We start from the raw sequence: 19,367 nt of genomic DNA on the forward strand, positions 1-19,367 counted from the left end.
TTGGTTGGCAAATAGGTCCCTGCAAAGCAGTGAGTGGGTGGCCCAGCAACTCTTTGTAGACCCATTTTCAGAAGGTCTTGCATGATAGCCATTTGTTTGATCCCCTTATTGAGGTGGCCCAAATCAAGGCCTGAGGAATCCCAGGATAACTTTTCTTCATTCACTAGTAAATTTTTTTTGAGAGTGATGAGATGAGAAAATGCTCATATTGGTTACACCTGTATATCACTAAAAGTGATTCAAGTAAGAGATCTGGATTTAAGTTTTAACTTTGCAATGACTGGCTTTGTGTGCTGAAGCATTTTCCAGTGAAACGGAAGAGAAAGATGTCTAAACAGGGAACTATAATACAAAGGGCAAGAGGCAAAAGAGATTATAGGGTCTGTGTGTGAAAGCAAAGGAATAATTCTACTTAGGAGAGCTATGAAGGGTTCCTGAGCGGTATTCATCTAAGCTAGGTGTTGAAGGATGCCGGGAAATTACCCAGGCATAGGTGAAAGCAGTTGCAGGCTGAATACAAATGACAAATCGTCTTGTGAATTTCATCTTAAAGGGCTAGCAGCTAGCAACCCTGGCTGACCGTAGAGTCACCTGAGGAGCCTTAAGGACCCACTGCTGACTGGGTTTCTCCATTAGTTCCTACACTCTTACTGTCTGGGGAAAGTTGCAGGTGACTTGAGTTGGTAATTAGGGTTGAGGGCCAACTGCATAGCCAATGTAGAGCTAGGGATGGTTTTAAAGAGAAGAGTAAGGGATCCAAACTGTTTTTAAGAAAAATGTGGTGGTGAACTGGTAAGAATGAGGAGAACAAAGTCAATAGAGACAAAAGGTAGGGATATCTATTAGGAGGGACTGCAATCGCCTAAGAGAAGAGAGGCAACGCCAGTCCAGGGCACAGGCAGTAAGAAGGTAGAGGAGAGTCAGATTTCAAAGACAATTTCTAAGGCTGTATGTTGTGAGGAAATGCCATGATTCGGGGGTAAGGGCCACGTTTCTAGTTTGGGAGACTGAATGACACCAATACATGAGATAGAGAATAGCTCACTCCCAGGCATTGTTGGGAGTTTATAACAAAACCTTTGCAAGTGGGGATGGCTGTAGCACTAGTCCTGAAGAGTAGAGTAACAAAGGTCTGCATGTACAGCTTTTAGCAGCCCCTTGTTAAGGCATTATATGGTCTGTCGCTCAACTGGATTTAAGGTTTAAATAAGGATGCTCCCGTGGAATCCAAAATGCTGTACCAAAGGCCGGGTGCAATGGCTCATGCCTGTAATCCCAGCACTTTGGGAGGCCGAGGTGGGTGGATCACTTGAGGTCAGGAGTTCAAGACCAGTCTGAACAATATGGTGAAACCTCATTTCTACTAAAACTATAAAAATTAGCTGGGCGTGGTATCACACAATGTGGACCCAGCTGCTCAGGAGGCTGAGGCGGGGGGATCACTGGAGCGTGGGGGGTGAAGGCTACAGTGATCACACCACTGTACTCTCGCTTGGGTGACAGAGTGAGACTTTGTCTCAAAAAAACAAAACAAAACAAAAAAAAACCCCAAAAACCCAAAAACCAACCAACCAAAAAAACCAAAGTTCTGTACCAAGGAAGGGGCCCAGGTCACACTCTCAGATAAGGAGTCTGTCATAGCCAAGCATATTAAAAGCTTTACTCAATTATTTGTCTTTTATTTTGCAGACTTTGTTCATACATTCCCATTTTGTAGGAAGAGTAGTAATTTCTTCTCTACTGACTGTAGCTAATCCATTTAAAACAGACTGACAAATTGGCAAGCCATGATTCCACCTATTCTTATCTCGTCCTAACTTCAATGTGATTGTTGCGAATGAGATTAAGTCAAGAAATGTGTTTTACTTTCTTGTGCTTAAAGTATGGACAGCCATAATATATTACTATGTGCTTAAAGTATACATAGTCACTCCCATAGCATATTAGTGTGTTTGTGTTTACTATAGAAAGTTCAATAGCTTGGAAAGAGTTCAAGATGTTAAGAGAGGTTGTCCTCAGGTTATGGGGCTCTATGGGGATTAAAAAAAATTCAATCTACTTCTATGTGTTTTCTATAATGAAGTGATATTAACAAATAAATACGTTTTATCTGCAGAAATTATCGTTTTGGTTAATACAGATTTTTTTTTTTTTTTTTTTTTTTTTTTTTTTTTTTAACCAGTGAAGGGAAATCAGACCTTACCTTCACCACTTTCAGGATGCCTTCATTAGTTCTGGGATCAGTTTGTATTTCAAACCAATTTCCTTCATTCCCAGAGGTAAAGAAATATACTGCAAGCCAATTATCTGTGTACTCTTCATCCAAATCTGTTACTTGAAATCGAATTAATTCAGAACTTAAGGTATTTTCTTCAATACGTGCTGAATACTGAAAAGGTGAGAAGCAGAATTAAAGACTCAATGACGGGTTTTACATGAAGGGATTACGTTTCTTCTAAATGGTAATCCTTATTTCTCAAATTCTGTATTTCCTTCTTCTGATTACCAAATTCTTTTATTTTTAAAAAAGCATATTTCTTTAAAGATAAGTGCAGAGAACTTAAATAAGAGCCAACAAACAGGCAAGTACTGGATTAGGATTTCAAAGTATTAAAAAACATATGTATAAATGATTCTTTAAGGAGCAATGGGTGTACCTGAGAGTCTCTAAACATTGGGAAGTTATCGTTGACATCTTTCACTTTAATACTACATTCACATTGAGTTGATAGTCCTTCTCCATCTTTGTCTGCACCACTCACAACCAGACGATAGCTGCTAGCTTGCTAAATTTGGGTAAAAAAATAAAGAAAAATAATTAATCTCTAAGAATTATAATTGGAAACTACTTGATTCCTATGGGTAAGGAGGTATAAATATTCAAGTTTATGTGGAAGACATTTGCGGGGCTCTGGATGGTTGGGTGGAGGTCTTTAAGGGGCTAGGGCAGGTTTTCTGTTTTTGTGAGCTTCTTACGGCAGGACAGTACTGTATCCTTAGAGCAAAAATGGGCAGTGAGTAGGGTGCGAGTAATAAGCTCACTGATGGAGCTTCTCTGTTAGTCTATTGGGAAAGTCATTTGTACAAAAATAATATGGAGTCTGACAGGGTAGCTTGTGGTAGTGGAGATAGAAGGTGCTGGTGGTAAGTAATGAGGGAGATTGGAGAAGGAGATTCTTTAGTGCTCTGGAAGCAGGGATAAAATTAAAAGGAGTCAGGAGAAAAAGTGTGATATAAAAGAAGGTTTTATTCCAGATAGAAATTTCTCCCTTCATCTAAGATGCTTGCTTCTCCTCCATCACATGAGGAGTTAGTCGTAGTTCAATCTTTGTCCATGTATGTTTATGTCAATGCTTTCTTTCACCACCCCTGTTTAACTACCATTGGTATGTTCAGGGTACAATTGATTCTGCAGTTGCCCAGTACACATCTTGCCTCACCAGAATCACACTCAAAAATGCAAACAATTTCCCTAGATTAGCCCAGTTAGGTACTGAGAACCTCTTTTCTTTTTTTTATTTTCAGGTGAAATGGAGTCACCTCTCTTGGTTTTCTTATAATCAAACCCTTTATTCTTGAATGTTCCCCCAAGTGCTTTGCTGTACCTCTCGGTCAAGAGAATTGGTCAAAGTACGGACTTCCCCAGTGTTTCTGCTTAGAAGGAACATGGGTGTGCCTGCTGGTTCCTGAGAGACAATTTTGAAGGCAATTTTGGAATTCAAGTGGTTTGGTTCATCTGCATCTGTGGCATTTAGTATCATCACCAGTGAGTCTAGGAATACAGGAAAATGTTTGTTAAAGAATATGTAACAATTGACATTATGTTTACTTTAAATATTCAAAACAAGTTCACATTGATGCTTATTTCTAAATATCCTTAAATCATCTATATGTTCAAAAAATTGCATATCACTTGTGATACTTCTTTCCGTCTCTCCCAACCAGGTAGAACTGCGCTTCCTTCCATAAAAACCCTTCAGTTCTCTCTAAGCCTTACCTTTGTTGAGATTGAGGCCATATTCTATATCAATTTTCTCCCTTGATAGATTGTCATAACTCTCCCCTTTCCACAAATTATCCAAGTAATGTGAGTGTGTCTCTGTCCCTTACAACCTAAAAGAGCCCAGCTGATGCATCCAGGCTACCCAAGGCTGCTTGTTTAGCTTTGTGACTGCCAAATGCTCATATAAATTGTATATATAGAACAAGATACTATTGACCTGATAACCAGACTATAACCTAGAAATACAATGATAGTAAATAATTAGCTCAAATACACATTTTAGAAAGGAAGACCCAGATTTATCTCAATGAATTTTAGTTTTCAAAACAACTGATTAAGAGCATAAATTAGTTTATAAGAATGACATATTGTAGTGGTACTCATATTTGAAAGCAGACAAATTGAAAGTGGTAAGTATCGTAAAAGACTTACTTGAGGCACTATTTTCTTCAATTTCACCCATGAAAATTTGTTGTGAAAATACTGGAGGATTATCATTAATATCCAAAATTTTAACCGTTAGTATAAGTGGCTTCTCTACATCTAGTCCTTGAGCGTTTAGAGCCCGACATGTGATCTAGGAACAGAGGGAAATGTGGATTATTACTCTGCAATCTTAGTTTTCATACTATTAAAACTTGTAGAAATAAGGCCCCTGTTGGCATGTACATAAATTTTGTGCAAAGAATAAATGTTTCCCCAAAGGGTAGACAAAGTGGAAAAAAGTGCCTGCTCTGGGCAGACCAATTGGGCAAATTGCCCCTTCCACCAGGCTAATGCTGTGTCATGGCAAACTGAAGCACTTGGCATGCTAGATTTCAACCCTCACTCATGCACCCTCTGCTGTGTTCCCTCAGGCGAGGCTCTGTGGAGGGACTAATACTGTTATTTGCTGGTGGACTGATTCATGTACTGAACTCTCCTCTAAATTCACCAGTAGAAAAGTGTCACTTTCTAAAGCGATGGTATACAAGGAGAAGGGTAGCCCAATGTTGAGGACCCAAACTTACCAGGAAGCTTGGAGTTTCCTCTCGGTCAACTATCGCTGTTATGTTAATATCGCCAGTGTTTTTGTCAACAACAAAGATTCCAAAAGGCGGCTGATCAATTCCCACTCCAGAGATTCGGTAGGTAATTTTCTGGGTTGCTTGGTAATCTGAAGTAATCTACAGCCCCAAATACCCAAAATGTTGAGGTGACCATTACTCAAGCCTTTCCCTCTCCACCCCCACTTCCATAGTCTAAAGTCAACTGTTTATTCGATTCACTCTTTTTGACATTGTGCCATTTACATTTTGCCTTGATAGATACTAGGAATATGAAATAAAATCAAACTGTTGCTTTCGACGACCAGCCTGAACCAATGTGTGCTAATCATTTTGGTGTTAGAATATTTGCACGGACTATGGCCACATGATAGTGTTAAAATGTTAAAAGAAAGTCAGACATTTAATATTGACAAGGCTACTCCTGAAGGCTCCCTCTTTACCTGACAACATTAAAAAACAAAAGATATTTATTTAGTTTAAATAGGGGGAAGTGGAGAGACAAAAAGGGAAAGAGATCATATGGTAGGGTTAAAATATGTATTAAAATAATCTACTTTTTATTATGGTAATTTTAAAGCTTTTTAACATGAAAAATGTGAAATATATATAAAGTTAGAATAGTATAACAAGCCGGGTGCGGTGGCTCACACCTGTAATCCAAGCACTTTGGGAGGCCAAGGCGGGCAGATCATGAGGTCAGAAGTTTGAGACCAGCCTGACCAATATGGTGAAACCCTGTCTCTACTAAAAATGCAAAAACAATTAGCTGGGCATGGTGCCGCACTCCTGTAATCCCAACTACTCAGGAGGCTGAGGCAGGAGAATTGCTTGAACCCGAGAGGAGGAGGTTGCAGTAAGCCGAGATCACGCCACTGCACTCCAGCCTAGGCAGCAGAGTGACTCCATCTCGGGGAAAAAAAAAAAAAGAATAGTATAACAAACCTGATACATCCTATCACTGAGCTTCAACAATTATCAATACATAGCCAATCCAAATTTTGCTCCCAACCATTTCTTTGTCTTATACATGCATTATTTTTCCTATTTGTTTGCTACACCCTGTATCCAAGTAAGCCTTCTATGTTAAAATTGGTTAGTATGTCTCAATTCTTTTTCATAACCCTAGAAGCTACCTTCCTCTCTCTCTTTCTCTCATTATTATTATTATTGTACTATTTTGTTGAGGATACCAGTTCACTTGTTCTGTGGACTCCCCAGTCTTCATTTTGTTATTTGGAATTGCCATATTATTTTAATTTATACCTTATACATTTATTCTAAAAACTCATACTGCCCCTGTCGATATAACTTACCTTGGCAATTGGGTTTCTTTTTGAGTTATCTTCTCCTTCTCTGCAGGGTTTGGCAAATTTCACCCATTCACGTTTCTGCCTTCTTTTAGCTTGTTGCACAGTCATCTCTTCTTCGTCATATTGACCTTTCGTCTTATGTAAAAAGGGATTCCATTTGTTATGCAAATTAATGGTAATTTTTACTTAGAATATTCATTACAGACACCTAGGTTGAGGAACCCCCTATGTTTCAAGATCTCTAAGACTGTTAGGTGTCTAATTAGCTCTCCTTGATACTTTGTCAAGCAAGTGATAAATGTTATATAACTAAAATAATTACAAAGCTATATGATTTTTAATATTAGCATTTAGTCATATTTTATATTTTCTTTTTATACTCCACAGTATCTTACTGGGCCCATAGGGTTTGACCAGTTGATTTGCTTAAGATAAGAAGAAAAGAATGCATGAAATAAATTATAATAATGACATTTATAGATGACTAGCGTTTAAATATTGTTGTCAGTTACTAGAATTTTAGTTCTATTTATTTTCACAATTATTGAATAATTTTAGATATTAACTATTTATTTCTCCTAAACACAATTTAATTTTTTAAACTAAACTATTATTTTAAGTACAAAAACCTTTTTCATACTTTACCTCTATTCGCAATTCTCCATGAACCAATATGACCACCTGCAGACATTTAAATAAAGTCAAATTAAATGTGAATTCTTCAAATAAGGAATTACATACAATGAATAATCCAGATTATTATATTCCATTGTTCATATTGTGATTTGTTTCTATTTCAAAAGAAGTAAGTTTCAAGAAACAATAATCAAAGGGTAAGTTCCTACTAGGAAAAGGAATATTACTGTCAATATAAACACATTTTTAATTGACTACAGAATTTTGATGATATAAAGAAGAACCTACTGGACTTTGCAAAAACTATGCCTAATAGTCAGTTGCAGTAACCAGACAATTCTTACCTGGCTGCTTTGCATACAGTTCCCAGAAGCTATGAAAGTCATCACTTTGGGAAACATTGGTAAGCACCATTGTGAAATGCTTCAGAGCGGGGCCACAGGGGATTATTTTTTTTTATTTTATTTTTTTTTGAGACGGAGTCTCGCTCTGTCACCCAGGCTGGAGTGCAGTGGCCGGATCTCAGCTCACTGCAAGCTCCGCCTCCCGGGTTTACGCCATTCTCCTGCCTCAGCCTCCCGAGTAGCTGGGACTACAGGCGCCTGCCACCTCGCCCGGCTAAGTATTTTTTGTATTTTTAGTAGAGACGGGGTTTCACTGTGTTAGCCAGGATGGTCTCGATCTCCTGACCTCGTGATCCGCCCGTCTCGGCCTCCCAAAGTGCTGGGATTACAGGCTTGAGCCACCGCGCCCGGCGACCACAGGGGATTATTAAAAACCATCAGCCACCCAACTCATTTGTAGGAAGGCGATCCTGTATTAGTCCTCTGCAATTACGGAACATTTTCTCTAATTGTACAAGTGAAAAGAATGGAATGGAACCAGTCTGGTTTAGAGAACAAAACAGAAAAGATGAGGATCTGCTATTCCAGTCACAAACCCTGTTTGCAGTGAGGCATGGATCTGTTCGTCTCTGCTCTGTTACTTCACTTTAAATATTGAACTTAATTTTCAGATTGGTCCAAAAAAATTTAAATGAGAGTAAAACGAAGCCATGTAAGCTAGGGTCTTCACCTTCTCAAGAGTATATGAGATGTTCGTCTGCGTCATTTTTCATCTTCTGTTCTGCCTGGCATGCATTACCTCTTTCTACTCCACCCACTTAAATATTGCTCATCCTTTCAGATCCATCAAGTTTCAACAACCTCCCTGAAACTGTCTTTACTGATGTCTCTTTTTCTGAGTTTGTATAATACATATTCTGTACAACGAAATTTAGCCCATGATGGTTTACCACACTTTATTATTTCTTGTTTTATGAGCATGAAAGAATTTCTGTGCTAAGCCAGGAGAATTGTAAACTTTCCAATTCAGTGCTGTTAGTTTTTTTTTTTTTCTTGTAACCCTCACAGGTACTTAACAAGTATTTGCTAATCCACTGATTATCTGATGAATCTGTAGAAAAATAATGGTGGAAAATCAGTTAAAAGGAAAAAAAAAACTGGAAGAGTAATAACAGTAGCTAATGTTTTTTGTGTAGTTTCGGTATCAGCTGCTTTTTCCTAGAGCTTTATACTTATTGCCTCATGTAATACTTACAGCAGGCACCTGAAGGAGATTCTAGTATTATAATCCATAGTATAAGGATGAAGAATTGGAGATGTGAGGGAATGAATACTTTGCCCTAGCTAGTAGCCATAATAGGATAGCAACCGCAGCAGCCTAACTCCAGAGCATGTACCTCTGGTACCTACTACTAAATTCTTTTTTTCGCTCTTTTTGCCCTGGCTGGAGTGCAATGGCATGATCTCGACTCACTGCAACTTCCATCTCCCGGGTTCAAGGGATTCTCCTGCCTCAGCCTCCCGAGTAACTGGGATTACAGGCATGGGCACACCACCACACCTGGCTAATTTTGTGTCTTTAGTAGAGACAGGATTTCACCATGTTGGCCAGGCTGGTCTCGAACTCCTGACCTCAGGTGATCCACCTGCCTTGGCCTCCCAAAGTGCTGGGATTACAGGTGTGAGCCAACTACTGCTAAGTTCTAACGAAAGTTGTCATAAATAGAAAACAAACAAACAAAAAAACAAGCAAACAAAAACTAATGGTACAAAGACAATTATATGACAGTCAATTTAGATTTCTATTTGGCCAAAGGCTGTGGTTGCTCCTGAAACAATGTAGATTTATTACATTGTTTATTTTCTGGGGTTATAATGAATAGACTAGTCCAAGTCTGAACCAAACGAGTAATTATGTCAGACATAAGAAGTCAGAACTCTTCCATTCTAGACATTCCAGCTGAAACCTTGATTCCAAAGAGTGTGTGTTCAAATTTGTCATGGAAAAGAACCATTACCTGTGGTTATAACATGTCTCAAAATGATTTTCCAACGTTGTTGCTCTTTTTTAAAGCAATACCTTGAGTTACTTGGTAGAAAAGACCACAGCGAGGTAGTAACTGCACAATTCCTTTCTCAGAGAATAAGAACGACTCAGCTACACGTGAGAGGAGGGATGGGCCAGGCAGGCTCCCCTTTACAGGAAAGCTGGAGAGTCATCCCGAAAATATGAATCATGCTTGGACTAGCCCCACAGAGAATGATTCTTCTAATAGACAATAAGGTACAATTTCTGTTTTCCTGGGAAGTAGGTGACAGGAGACATTTCTGAATATTGCAATGATCTTTAGATTTTTAGAGGACATCACAGCCTTACATTATTTTCAATAGTATTTTTTAAAAAACAAATTATTTTAGTTAATTAATATTTATATAAGGGCTACTTGTTTTAGTTAATTTACTAATATAATAATTTTGGATATTTTAAAAACAATTTATGTGTTTTTATTTGTAAATCTGTTTCTTTTCATTGGCAAAATTGTATATATTTATCATGTGCATGTTGTTTTGAGGTATGTATAAATGGTAGAATGACTAAATCAAGCTAATAAATGTTTACGTAGTTTTCTGATGATTTGAATGAACTAAGTTGACTCTTTTGGTGGCCTGGATTGGAAATACCAATGTGGAGTAAACCTCCCTTATCTTGAGAATTACTGTACTTTTGTTTATTTTTGTTTTCTGGTTATTTTGTAAATTTTAATTATATGATTTTTAAAGCATTGATATAGCCTTAATGCCTTGGTATAGATATGAGTTACAAATATTATCAAAAGCAAATCTAATTATTAAATTTAAAAAATATATGAAATAAAGCAATTTGATATCCATATGCTCTATTTGTTAATAAAAAGGTATATGGTTATATCATTAAGGTTCCTGTTGAATATGGTATGTACACAATAAATATAATCTGAGGATATGGGTAGCTAGATTAAACAAAAAGCAACTATAATAGCACCTGCTCTTTAGTTTGGCTGAGATCTTGTTTAGGGTTATCTCATACTTTAGTGTGGCAGGGGACAGAACATAAGACTATGGATTAGATGCAGGGAGCTCATCCCAGCCAGGCCTAGGGCCTGACTACGCTTCTGATTTCTAGAATGGGGATTCTTGTGGAAATTTGTAGAATGAATTAAATAATTCGAATAAATCAGTCAAATTTAAAACATGATTTTGTATTTATTAAACTTTTTTGGGAAAAATGTCATGAACCATACACAGGCAAGTAATATCATTCATATTAGCATATTTCATAATATCTCACAGCTTTCTATATATGTTGAAATTTAAAATGTAAAAACCCTAAACATTGTGATAAACGTTGTGTTTATCAAGGCAAATTCCTTAATTGAACAAAGTTGATATACGTCTAATTACATGGAAACTATTTGTGAAGAATTCAATTTCCAATAACTGATTTTTAGAGTAAACTCAATTAATTTAGAAAGTTAAGCCTTGTATCATGACAGAATGCTAGAAAAATAAATATCCTTGGATATTCTTAAATGCTCATTTGAAATGCTGTGTAGGCTGCAGTCAAGTATGATAATATAAAATTGGATACTGGATTCTGAATCACTGAATTTAAATCCAACTCTCAACCATGTACTAGCATATAACTTGAGAACATTCCTTCATCTTTCAGTTTCTTCATCTGTACAACAGGAATATTAATTTTACTTACCTTATAGGTTTGTTGTGCGGATTAAATAAATTAATTAGGTGTAAAGCACATAGGTGAGCCCTAGCCCATAGTAAGTTAGTTTTATTAAATTGACATTGACATTTAATGAAATGTTAATGCAATTCTGTCACCAAACTTCAAAAAGAGGTATAAAAGGCTTTTTTTTGAGACAGAGTCTCGCTCTGTTGCAAGGCTGGAGTGCAGTGGCACCATCTCAGCTCACTGCAACCTCCGCCTCCCGGGTTCAAGCGATTCTCCTTCCTCAGCCTCCCGAGTAGCTGAGACTACAGATGTGTACCACCAAGTCCAGCTAATTTTTGTATTTTTAGTAGAGATGGGGCTTCACCATGTTGGCCAGGATGGTCTCAATCTCTTGACCTCGTGATCTGCCTGCCTTGGCCTCCCAAAGTGCTGGGATTACAGGTGTGAGCCACCGCACCCAGCCTAAAAGAGCCATTTTTATATGAAGTGACCAGTTATTATTCATTATCAAGGTACATAAGAATGTTCTCTTTCTTGACCATGAGAAAGAGAAAAGAAATAGTACTCCACTGTACAACTGTGTAGGTTGCTCCTTGAATAATGCCAGGGCACTGTTCACACTGTAGTTTATGTGAATGCACCTCCTGGAGTTGTGCAGTGTACAACCTAGCCAGCTGCACAGCAGTTCTCCAAGAAAAAGGTATGTATTAGATAGATTCAAATATTCGTCTCATGATTATGGATAGTAACCAATTGTCTACGTAATTTTCTTATGATGAACTACTCAAGGCAAGGCCTCACCTTAGGCTACCAGATTGACTCTTAACTGGACAGAAAGAGCCAAAGGCTAAAAGGTTTGTGAGAAACCTCATGAGCACTGAATGTTCTAGCTCCAGATGAAAACCAGTTTCAGGTATGAAGCAAGAGGGAGTGCTAATTGGTAGAAGTAATTACATCTTTCCCGACTTCTGCCCAAGTAGGCAGGGCTGGAAGAACCACTTGGCAAGGTTATTCTGATTTTAGAATATTAACTTTTTGAGAGGTTCAGTAGGACATGTATTTTTCTATGTATTAGCAGTGCTGGAAACTGGGTCAATCAGAAGAAGAGATACCTCAGAGATTTTTCATTTTGTTAAACATTTGGGCCATTTAGCCTAAAATTCTTTTTCTAAAGATTTTCTTTTTTAGATATTTTATAGAAAACAAAGTGGTTGAAGATAGTTGTGCTCTATTTAGAACACTTGCTAACTCAAACTTGGTATTTAAACTACTTCTGTCTTTTTTTTCCTACCACCAACTTCTTTAAAAAAAATTGTACTCTAAAAATCTTTAGATTTCAAACATCTCTATTAATTTTTAGTGAGGAAAGCTTTACCTAATATAGTAACATGAAGTTATATAGCAAATTGTTCAAATGCTCATAGAAGTGTTGGATGACAAACTGTTGTGGATTTGGTGAACTATGAAACACAATGGTTTCCTTTGAAAATAATTTTTGTTTTCAAAAGCTTAAATCTCTGAAGATAAGCATTTTCAACCACGAGTCCTTTCCTCAAAAACGTTTATTTTACATTGCATAAAATGGATCAAACAAGCACAAGAAACTGATAAATACTGCATTTTTTTCAAAGTAGACAGTTATTCCCCATGCCTTCTCCTCCCAAATATAGCTTTTATTTTTTCCTGTCAATTTAAAATTTGATGTGACAACTGTTTTTGATATACTCTTTAGCTGAAGACAAATGTAGGCCCTTTCTTGACTTAGTAACACTGGTATCCATGGTTATTTAAGATAGTAAGACACAATATGAAGAAGATATCAAGAATTACCCCATTACTAAAAATAGTACAAGTGATAAAAATTAGAGGGTACAAACCACTTCATCTTTCTCACAGCACTTTTAAATTGTTTTGCATGCGCTGCTGTTTTATTCTCACTATGGCCATTTTCATTAGGCAGGGGGTGGGGTATGATTCTTATTTGACAGTTGAGGAAACAAAGCCTATAGTGAGTCAGTGGCATAGTCAGAGATTTAAGTCTATGACTTTGCTATTAATTCTCACTGTTCTAGGCCACCCATGTATGGATGGTGAATTATTACAAAACCTTTAAACACATCTGCCAACTTTCAGACCCCACCTGCAACAACGAAAGATGAGCATTCCCACTTGAGAATGCTTTAGAAAACATTGCTTTTCTCCCCCATAACCACATTGTTTCAAAACTCTGGGTGGCTCCCCACTTGTAAAAGGTTTCCATGAGCCTTCACAGAATGCACCTTTCAATCTGATCCTCAGCTGCCTTTCCAATTCATGTCCAGATTCTCCAAAGCAAACTGTCATTCTAGTCAAACCGGTGTGTCCATTTCCCCTAGGCAAATATCCTAACTGTGCCTGCCTTTGATTATACTCTTCTGACAACCCACGAGGTCTCCTTTTGGCCTGCGCGTCTATACTTATCCCAAATCAGCTCAAATTTCACTGAATCCATAAGGACTTGATTGCCTCACTCCTGACTGACACTGCCTTCTATCAATAGCATTAATAGTAGACCAGTACTGTCCAAAAGAAAGATAAGAATCACAAATGCGAGCCACATATAATTTAAAAATTTAGTCACATTTAAAACATTTTTAAAAGGTGAAATGCACTTTAACAATATATTTAATCTAATGCATCCAAAATACTACCATTTCAACATGTAATCAACATAAAAAGTTACTAATGATATATTTTACATTCTTTTGTTCATTCAAAGTCTTCTTCCAATTATGATGTATATTTTGTGTTAAACAGCACACCTCAATTCAGACCAACCACATTTCAAGTGGTTTAAAACCACATGTGGCTAGTGGGCCATATTGGACAGAGTAGGTTGAGACCACTCAGTTGAACAATTATGTATGAAGTGATACTGTTGTTTAAATAGCGTGTGTGTGTATGTAAAATTTTCCTGAGTGGAGCCAAGTGTATGTCATTTCATAGTTTCCTTTATGACTAGAATTATAGGGACATTGTGGGGGAGGTTTATTGTTTAGAGAGGGTTCATTAAATCATTCACTTGTTCATTCTTCAAACAATTGCATGTCCACTCTAAGATAGATATAATAAGCATTGGGAATATAAAAATAAAAATTAGCCTCAATATAAGGATGTCACAGTCACTCCAGAATCAGAGGGGTAATTGAGAGTGGCCTATATGTCAAAGCAGAAAAAAAAGAGGCCTCCTTAGCTTGTGGTGGCCCAATCCTATGTCCTCATGGCAACACTATCCCGACAGCCCATGCTGCATGGCCCCTAACTTCCTGAGCTTTGCCACTGGCTTGGACATAGGGGTTATCAGACTACCTGGAGTGCAGCCCCGACATTTCCCATCTGGAAAGGTGGGAAAGTCATACAACTGTCACATTTCTCTTGAACAACATCCTCCTTTCAAATAAACTCATCAGGTACTGAAAACAGTTACATTGTTGTAATAGAAATAGAATTTTAGAGGCTAGGTGCAGAGGCTCACACCTGTAATCCCAGCATTTTGGGAGGCCGAGGTGGGTGGATTCATTGAGGCCAGGAGTTTGGGACTAGACTGGTCAACATGGCAAAACCCCATCTCTACTAAAAATACAAACAAATTAGCTGGTTGTGGTGGTGCACACCTGTAATCTCAGCAACTTAGGAGGCTGAGGCACGAGAATAGCTTGAACCCTGGAGGTGGAGGTTGTAGTGAGCTGAGATCGCACCACTGCACTCCAGCCTGGGTGACAGAGCCAGACCTTGTCTCAAAAAAAAAAAAAATTAATAATAATAATAATCTTAGAGAGAGCTAAGAAAGCCCTTTCTCGAGATCTAGCTCCGTGTGACTTCTTAAAGTCCATTTCTCTCAATGTTTTTAGATGAAGAAATGAGGTAAATTGATGCCTAGGCCAACCCAGCTTATCATAGAAACCATTAGAATTAGCATTAGAAATTGTTTTGATGTTCATTTTTAAGGTATGTGTAACTACTTTGATATCTCCATATAACAGATAATATTGTGACTTTTTTTTTTTTTTTTTTTTTTTTGCTATAAGAACACAGTTAAGGAGTAAGTTAAACTGTAACATCCAGGTTTTAAATAGTCCGTAACATTCCGTTTCTCTTTTAGATAATACTATGTACAACTTTCTCAATCAACAGAAGTATTTCTCTTCTGAAAAAACGGCTTTAAAATGTTCTATGTCTTTACCCCCACTCCCAAAGGCTGACATTTTCTTTTGGCACATAATAGCTAAACATAAATACTTACTTAATAATCCTCCCAACTTCTCTAGAGTCAAATACTGCTTTGATTTTAATTCTGCGATTTTTTACTTCTAAAAGCATGTCAGGTATCAAGCCCAGGCGTGTAGAGTTCTTAGCTATATGCTAAGAGACATGTAATCTTGGGAAACAGAAGTGGCTCTTGTGTTCTTGTTTGTGGGTTAGAAAAGCTAATAAAAGCATAACTTTAAAGAAAGTGAAAATGTTGTGGAAAATATAACCTGTGATTAAGATTACTTAATTCATTAACTAAAAAGAAATTCCAAACGGTTTTTAAAACTCATTTCTTTCTGGTTTATTTTTCTATGTAAAATACAACATAGACAGAAAACAACAAAAGAAGGAAATTGGTAATCTTCACAATTTCATTTTAAAGTGTGGATTTGCACTGCACTCCTTTTAGAACTTATAATAAAGATTGAGCAATCAAATATAATATTCTTTAACAAGAGATGAAGCAGGGAAGTTTGTGATTATTAGGAAAATACAGGACTTACCATGAAGATGGCCAGAGCCCCTGTGGTTGTGGGCAAGAGCCCCATCATTGTCTCTGATTTCCCTGGTGAACAAGTCCAAGTGAGCCGCTGCTTCTATCCTGCCAGCCGTCTGCAGATGATGGCTAAGAAAAGCCCTCCGTGGCGTCTCGTCTCTGCTGCCTTCCGAAGGAGTCTACAGATGGTCTGTTATGCGGTCCCTCCCCACCCTAAACCAAGGGTAGGTCTCACCAGAAACGCTTGCATCACCTTTGCTCCCAGGTAAAAACTTAGCCACACCTCAATTCCTAAAGCAATGAAATCCTTTGTTGGAAGCTGAAAGAAAAGTTCACAGGCTAAAGACAAAGTTTAATAGGAAGGTACCAGATGAATAGTAAATTAATCATGATGTGGAAGTGCAAAAGCTAGTCCGGACTACACTTTGTCAGTGTTGATGTCTTATGGCTGAATCTAGTTGACTATGGTTACAATGAAAACCGAAAAGCAAAGCAAAACATACAAAATCCCCCAAAATCTAACTTGTAAAAGAGCATTTATTTTCAGCCTGAGTATGTGTGGGTAGATCTAAAGTTAAGCAAAATGTAGATGTTAAGAAATGATATATTTTATTGAAAGGCACTAAAAATATGAAGAAAAGAAAAACATCCCATTAAGCAACTACGAATGTAGGCTTTGAATTAAAAAAAAAAAAAGAAATAAAGTTGAACAGTTGTATGGTGCTTTGGATATTTGAAATATATAAATAATGCATTGCAAAATTACTCCACTAATATTCAAATGACATCTTTTATGCTGTATTTATTTTCATTTATAACTTTCAAAAAAGCCTAGATTGCCTAATAAGGTAGATTATCTTGGTGCTCTTTTCATTACTCAAGACATTTTCCCCAGTGTGGTGAACCTGCTTGCTGTTACATAGTCGGAGGTGCTTAAATATTTCGACTCTAACTCAAGATAAAGCAGAGGGGAAAAATTACCAGCCCCATTTTAGCTACTTTGCTTATAACATTAGAATTTAAAGTACTTTTTACAGTTTCAGAAATACTGAAAGAAAGGTTTGGTGGAAGAGCAATTTTATCTTTGAAATATTACACATCAGGTTTTAGAAACCACTTAATCACAGAGTGTTTTTGTTTTTTGCTTTTTTTGAATTGGGGTCTTGGTCTGTCGTCCAGACTGCAGAGCGGTGGTGCGATCTCGGCTCACTGCAACCTCTGCCTCTCGGGTTCAAGCAATTCTCCTGCCTCAGTCTCCCGAGTAGTACAGACAAAGGAATTTCCTTCCTTCCTTCCTTCCTTCCTTCCTTCCTTCCTTCCTTCCTTCCTTCCTTCCTTCCTTCCTTCCTTCCTTCCTTCCTTCCTTCTTCCCTCCCTCCGTCCCTCCCTCTCTCCCTCCCTCCCTCTCTCCCTTCCTTCCTTCCCTCTCTCCCTCCCTCCCCTTCCTTTCCTCCCCTTTCTCTCTCTCTCTTTCTTCTTTCTTTCTTTGCTCGTCTTTCTTTCTTTTCTTCTGATGGAGTCTAGCGCTGTTGCCCAAGCTAGAGTGCAATGGCACGACCTCGGCTCACTGCAACCTCCGCCTCCCGGGTTCAAGTGACTCTCCTGCCTCAGCGTCCTGAGTAGCTGGGATTACAGGCACGCGCCACCACGCACGACTAATTTTTGTACTTTTAGTAGAGACGGGGTTTAGCCATGTTGACCAGGATGGTCTCTAACTCCCGACCTCAGGCGATCCACCCGCCTCGGCCTCCCAAAGTTCTGGGATTACAGGAGTGAGTCACTGCACCCAACCAATCACAGAGTATTTTAAGCAGAAAGGATTGTGTAGTCTAGGAGTTAGAAAAAATATCTCGTGAGCAAAATTTTGTTTTTGTTACTTTTTAAATTGTGGTAAAATATACATAACATAAAATCTATCATTTCAACTATTTTCAAGTGTACAAATCAGTGGTACTAAATACATTCACATCGTTGTGCAACCACGACCGTTACCACCCTTCATTTCCAGAAAAGTCTTGTTTTTGAAATAAAGCCTTTGTAAATAAAGTTTTATTGGAACACAGCCATGCCCATTTGTTCATGCATTGTGAATGGCTGCTTTTGTGTTGTAACAACAGAGTTGATATGGACAGAGACTGTACGGCCACAAAGTCAAAAATATTTTCTTGTTCTTTACAGAAAAAAAGAAAAATTGCTCATCCCTGAGTGATACCATATATCTTAAATGGTATTTGTGACAAATCTGATGAGTGTTGATGCTAACAGAGAAATAATTAGGGAACCCTTAAAATCTGCTTCCACTAGGAAGGAAAATTTCAAAAGACCAGATTTGGTGTTCTTTGTAGAGTTCCCGCTAAATTCTATATATCATATTTTATGCACTTTTTGACTAAGATCAAAAAGTGAACTACTACTGAATCCTTTCCAACATGAGAAAACTGAGACACAGGACAAGGTCTTTTCTGAGTGAGGAGGCGATTTCTCTGTGACTAGACTAGTTAACAAATAAATGTGATAAAATCTGAGCTGAGTACTATTGAATTTGTCAGTGATTTATATAATGCGGAATTCAGTGACCAAAATGTTGGTTACCTTTCTGAATTTAGTGTTTGAATTTGTTTAACAGTGGTGAGATTTTGGGTTTATGTGGATGTATATGGGTGCTTTTTTCTTATAATAAAATGTGAGGACATATATAAGCATGGACAAACCCCATAATATACTAGAACTTATTTTTTGAATGAGGGGATTATAGATGTATTTTTATTTTTTCTTCATTGCATCTTTATATATTATATTTTCTGATTTTGTTTTTTTAATGAGAATACTTTTTTAATAATTAAAAAAGAAAGTTATTTGAAAAATAATGTGAACAAAGCTGGTCTTTATGAATAATAGCATTCTAAACTTCGAGGCAGGGAAGAAGAGACAAACAATATGCTTTTAGATTTTTTCTTCCCCATCATTTAATATATTGCAACTCTTCAGAGTGTTATTGTGATGAAGGCAAAGGAGATTTTAAAAAATGATAACCAGTGAATTATATTTGTAAGCATACCTATTAAGTTGCATTGTGGGCTAAATTCTAGATATGATTCACTTTGTTATGATTTGCATTTTCTAAAACTCCAGTTTGTTAACAATTTTAATTAATTAGTGCTTAAAAATGGTAATGATCATTCCACTGTTAGCTTACCTGAACACAGGTTAAGGATTTCACTGGCAATTCACTTTTGTATTTTGAAATGCCATCTAAGGATTTTTGGTCAGGTAGTATATTAAGAGCAAACGCAGCCTTGATAGGAGTGTCATATGGCACATTGGTCTGATGCAGGCTGATTCCATTTCTCGTCCCTGTAGAGGAGGACTGTAGAACGCAATGACAAATCTCATCTTGCTGTCCATAGGCATTTGGGGATCTCTCATCTTTCCAAGTGCCCTTGACAGCACTGCGTTAAGCCAACACTCCCTTTCCTTTGGAAGACTGGGGACCTCCGTATGGTTATAAA

General features: G+C 37.5%; 2 protein-coding genes across 21 annotated transcripts in view; both read right to left on the reverse strand.

The window, feature by feature from the left end:
• Nucleotides 1–16,079, reverse strand: part of DSG3 (desmoglein 3) — a 30,937-nt gene extending 14,858 nt beyond the window's left edge. Inside the window, exons 1-8 of the mRNA XM_050768309.1 lie at nucleotides 15,866–16,079; nucleotides 7,008–7,043; nucleotides 6,366–6,497; nucleotides 5,014–5,169; nucleotides 4,436–4,580; nucleotides 3,606–3,772; nucleotides 2,658–2,786; nucleotides 2,204–2,389 (exon numbers count right to left, since the gene is read on the reverse strand). Of these exons, the coding sequence (XP_050624266.1) occupies nucleotides 2,204–2,389; nucleotides 2,658–2,786; nucleotides 3,606–3,772; nucleotides 4,436–4,580; nucleotides 5,014–5,169; nucleotides 6,366–6,497; nucleotides 7,008–7,043; nucleotides 15,866–15,913 (999 nt within the window). The 5' untranslated portion in view covers nucleotides 15,914–16,079. The remainder of the gene's footprint in view (nucleotides 1–2,203; nucleotides 2,390–2,657; nucleotides 2,787–3,605; nucleotides 3,773–4,435; nucleotides 4,581–5,013; nucleotides 5,170–6,365; nucleotides 6,498–7,007; nucleotides 7,044–15,865) is intronic.
• The window catches only part of TTR (transthyretin), a 1,143,467-nt gene that overhangs the window by 134,770 nt on the left and 989,330 nt on the right, over nucleotides 1–19,367 (reverse strand). The window lies entirely within an intron of this gene.

Source organism: Macaca thibetana, chromosome 18 (assembly GCF_024542745.1).
Source record: "Macaca thibetana thibetana isolate TM-01 chromosome 18, ASM2454274v1, whole genome shotgun sequence".
Taxonomy (NCBI): domain Eukaryota; kingdom Metazoa; phylum Chordata; class Mammalia; order Primates; family Cercopithecidae; genus Macaca; species Macaca thibetana.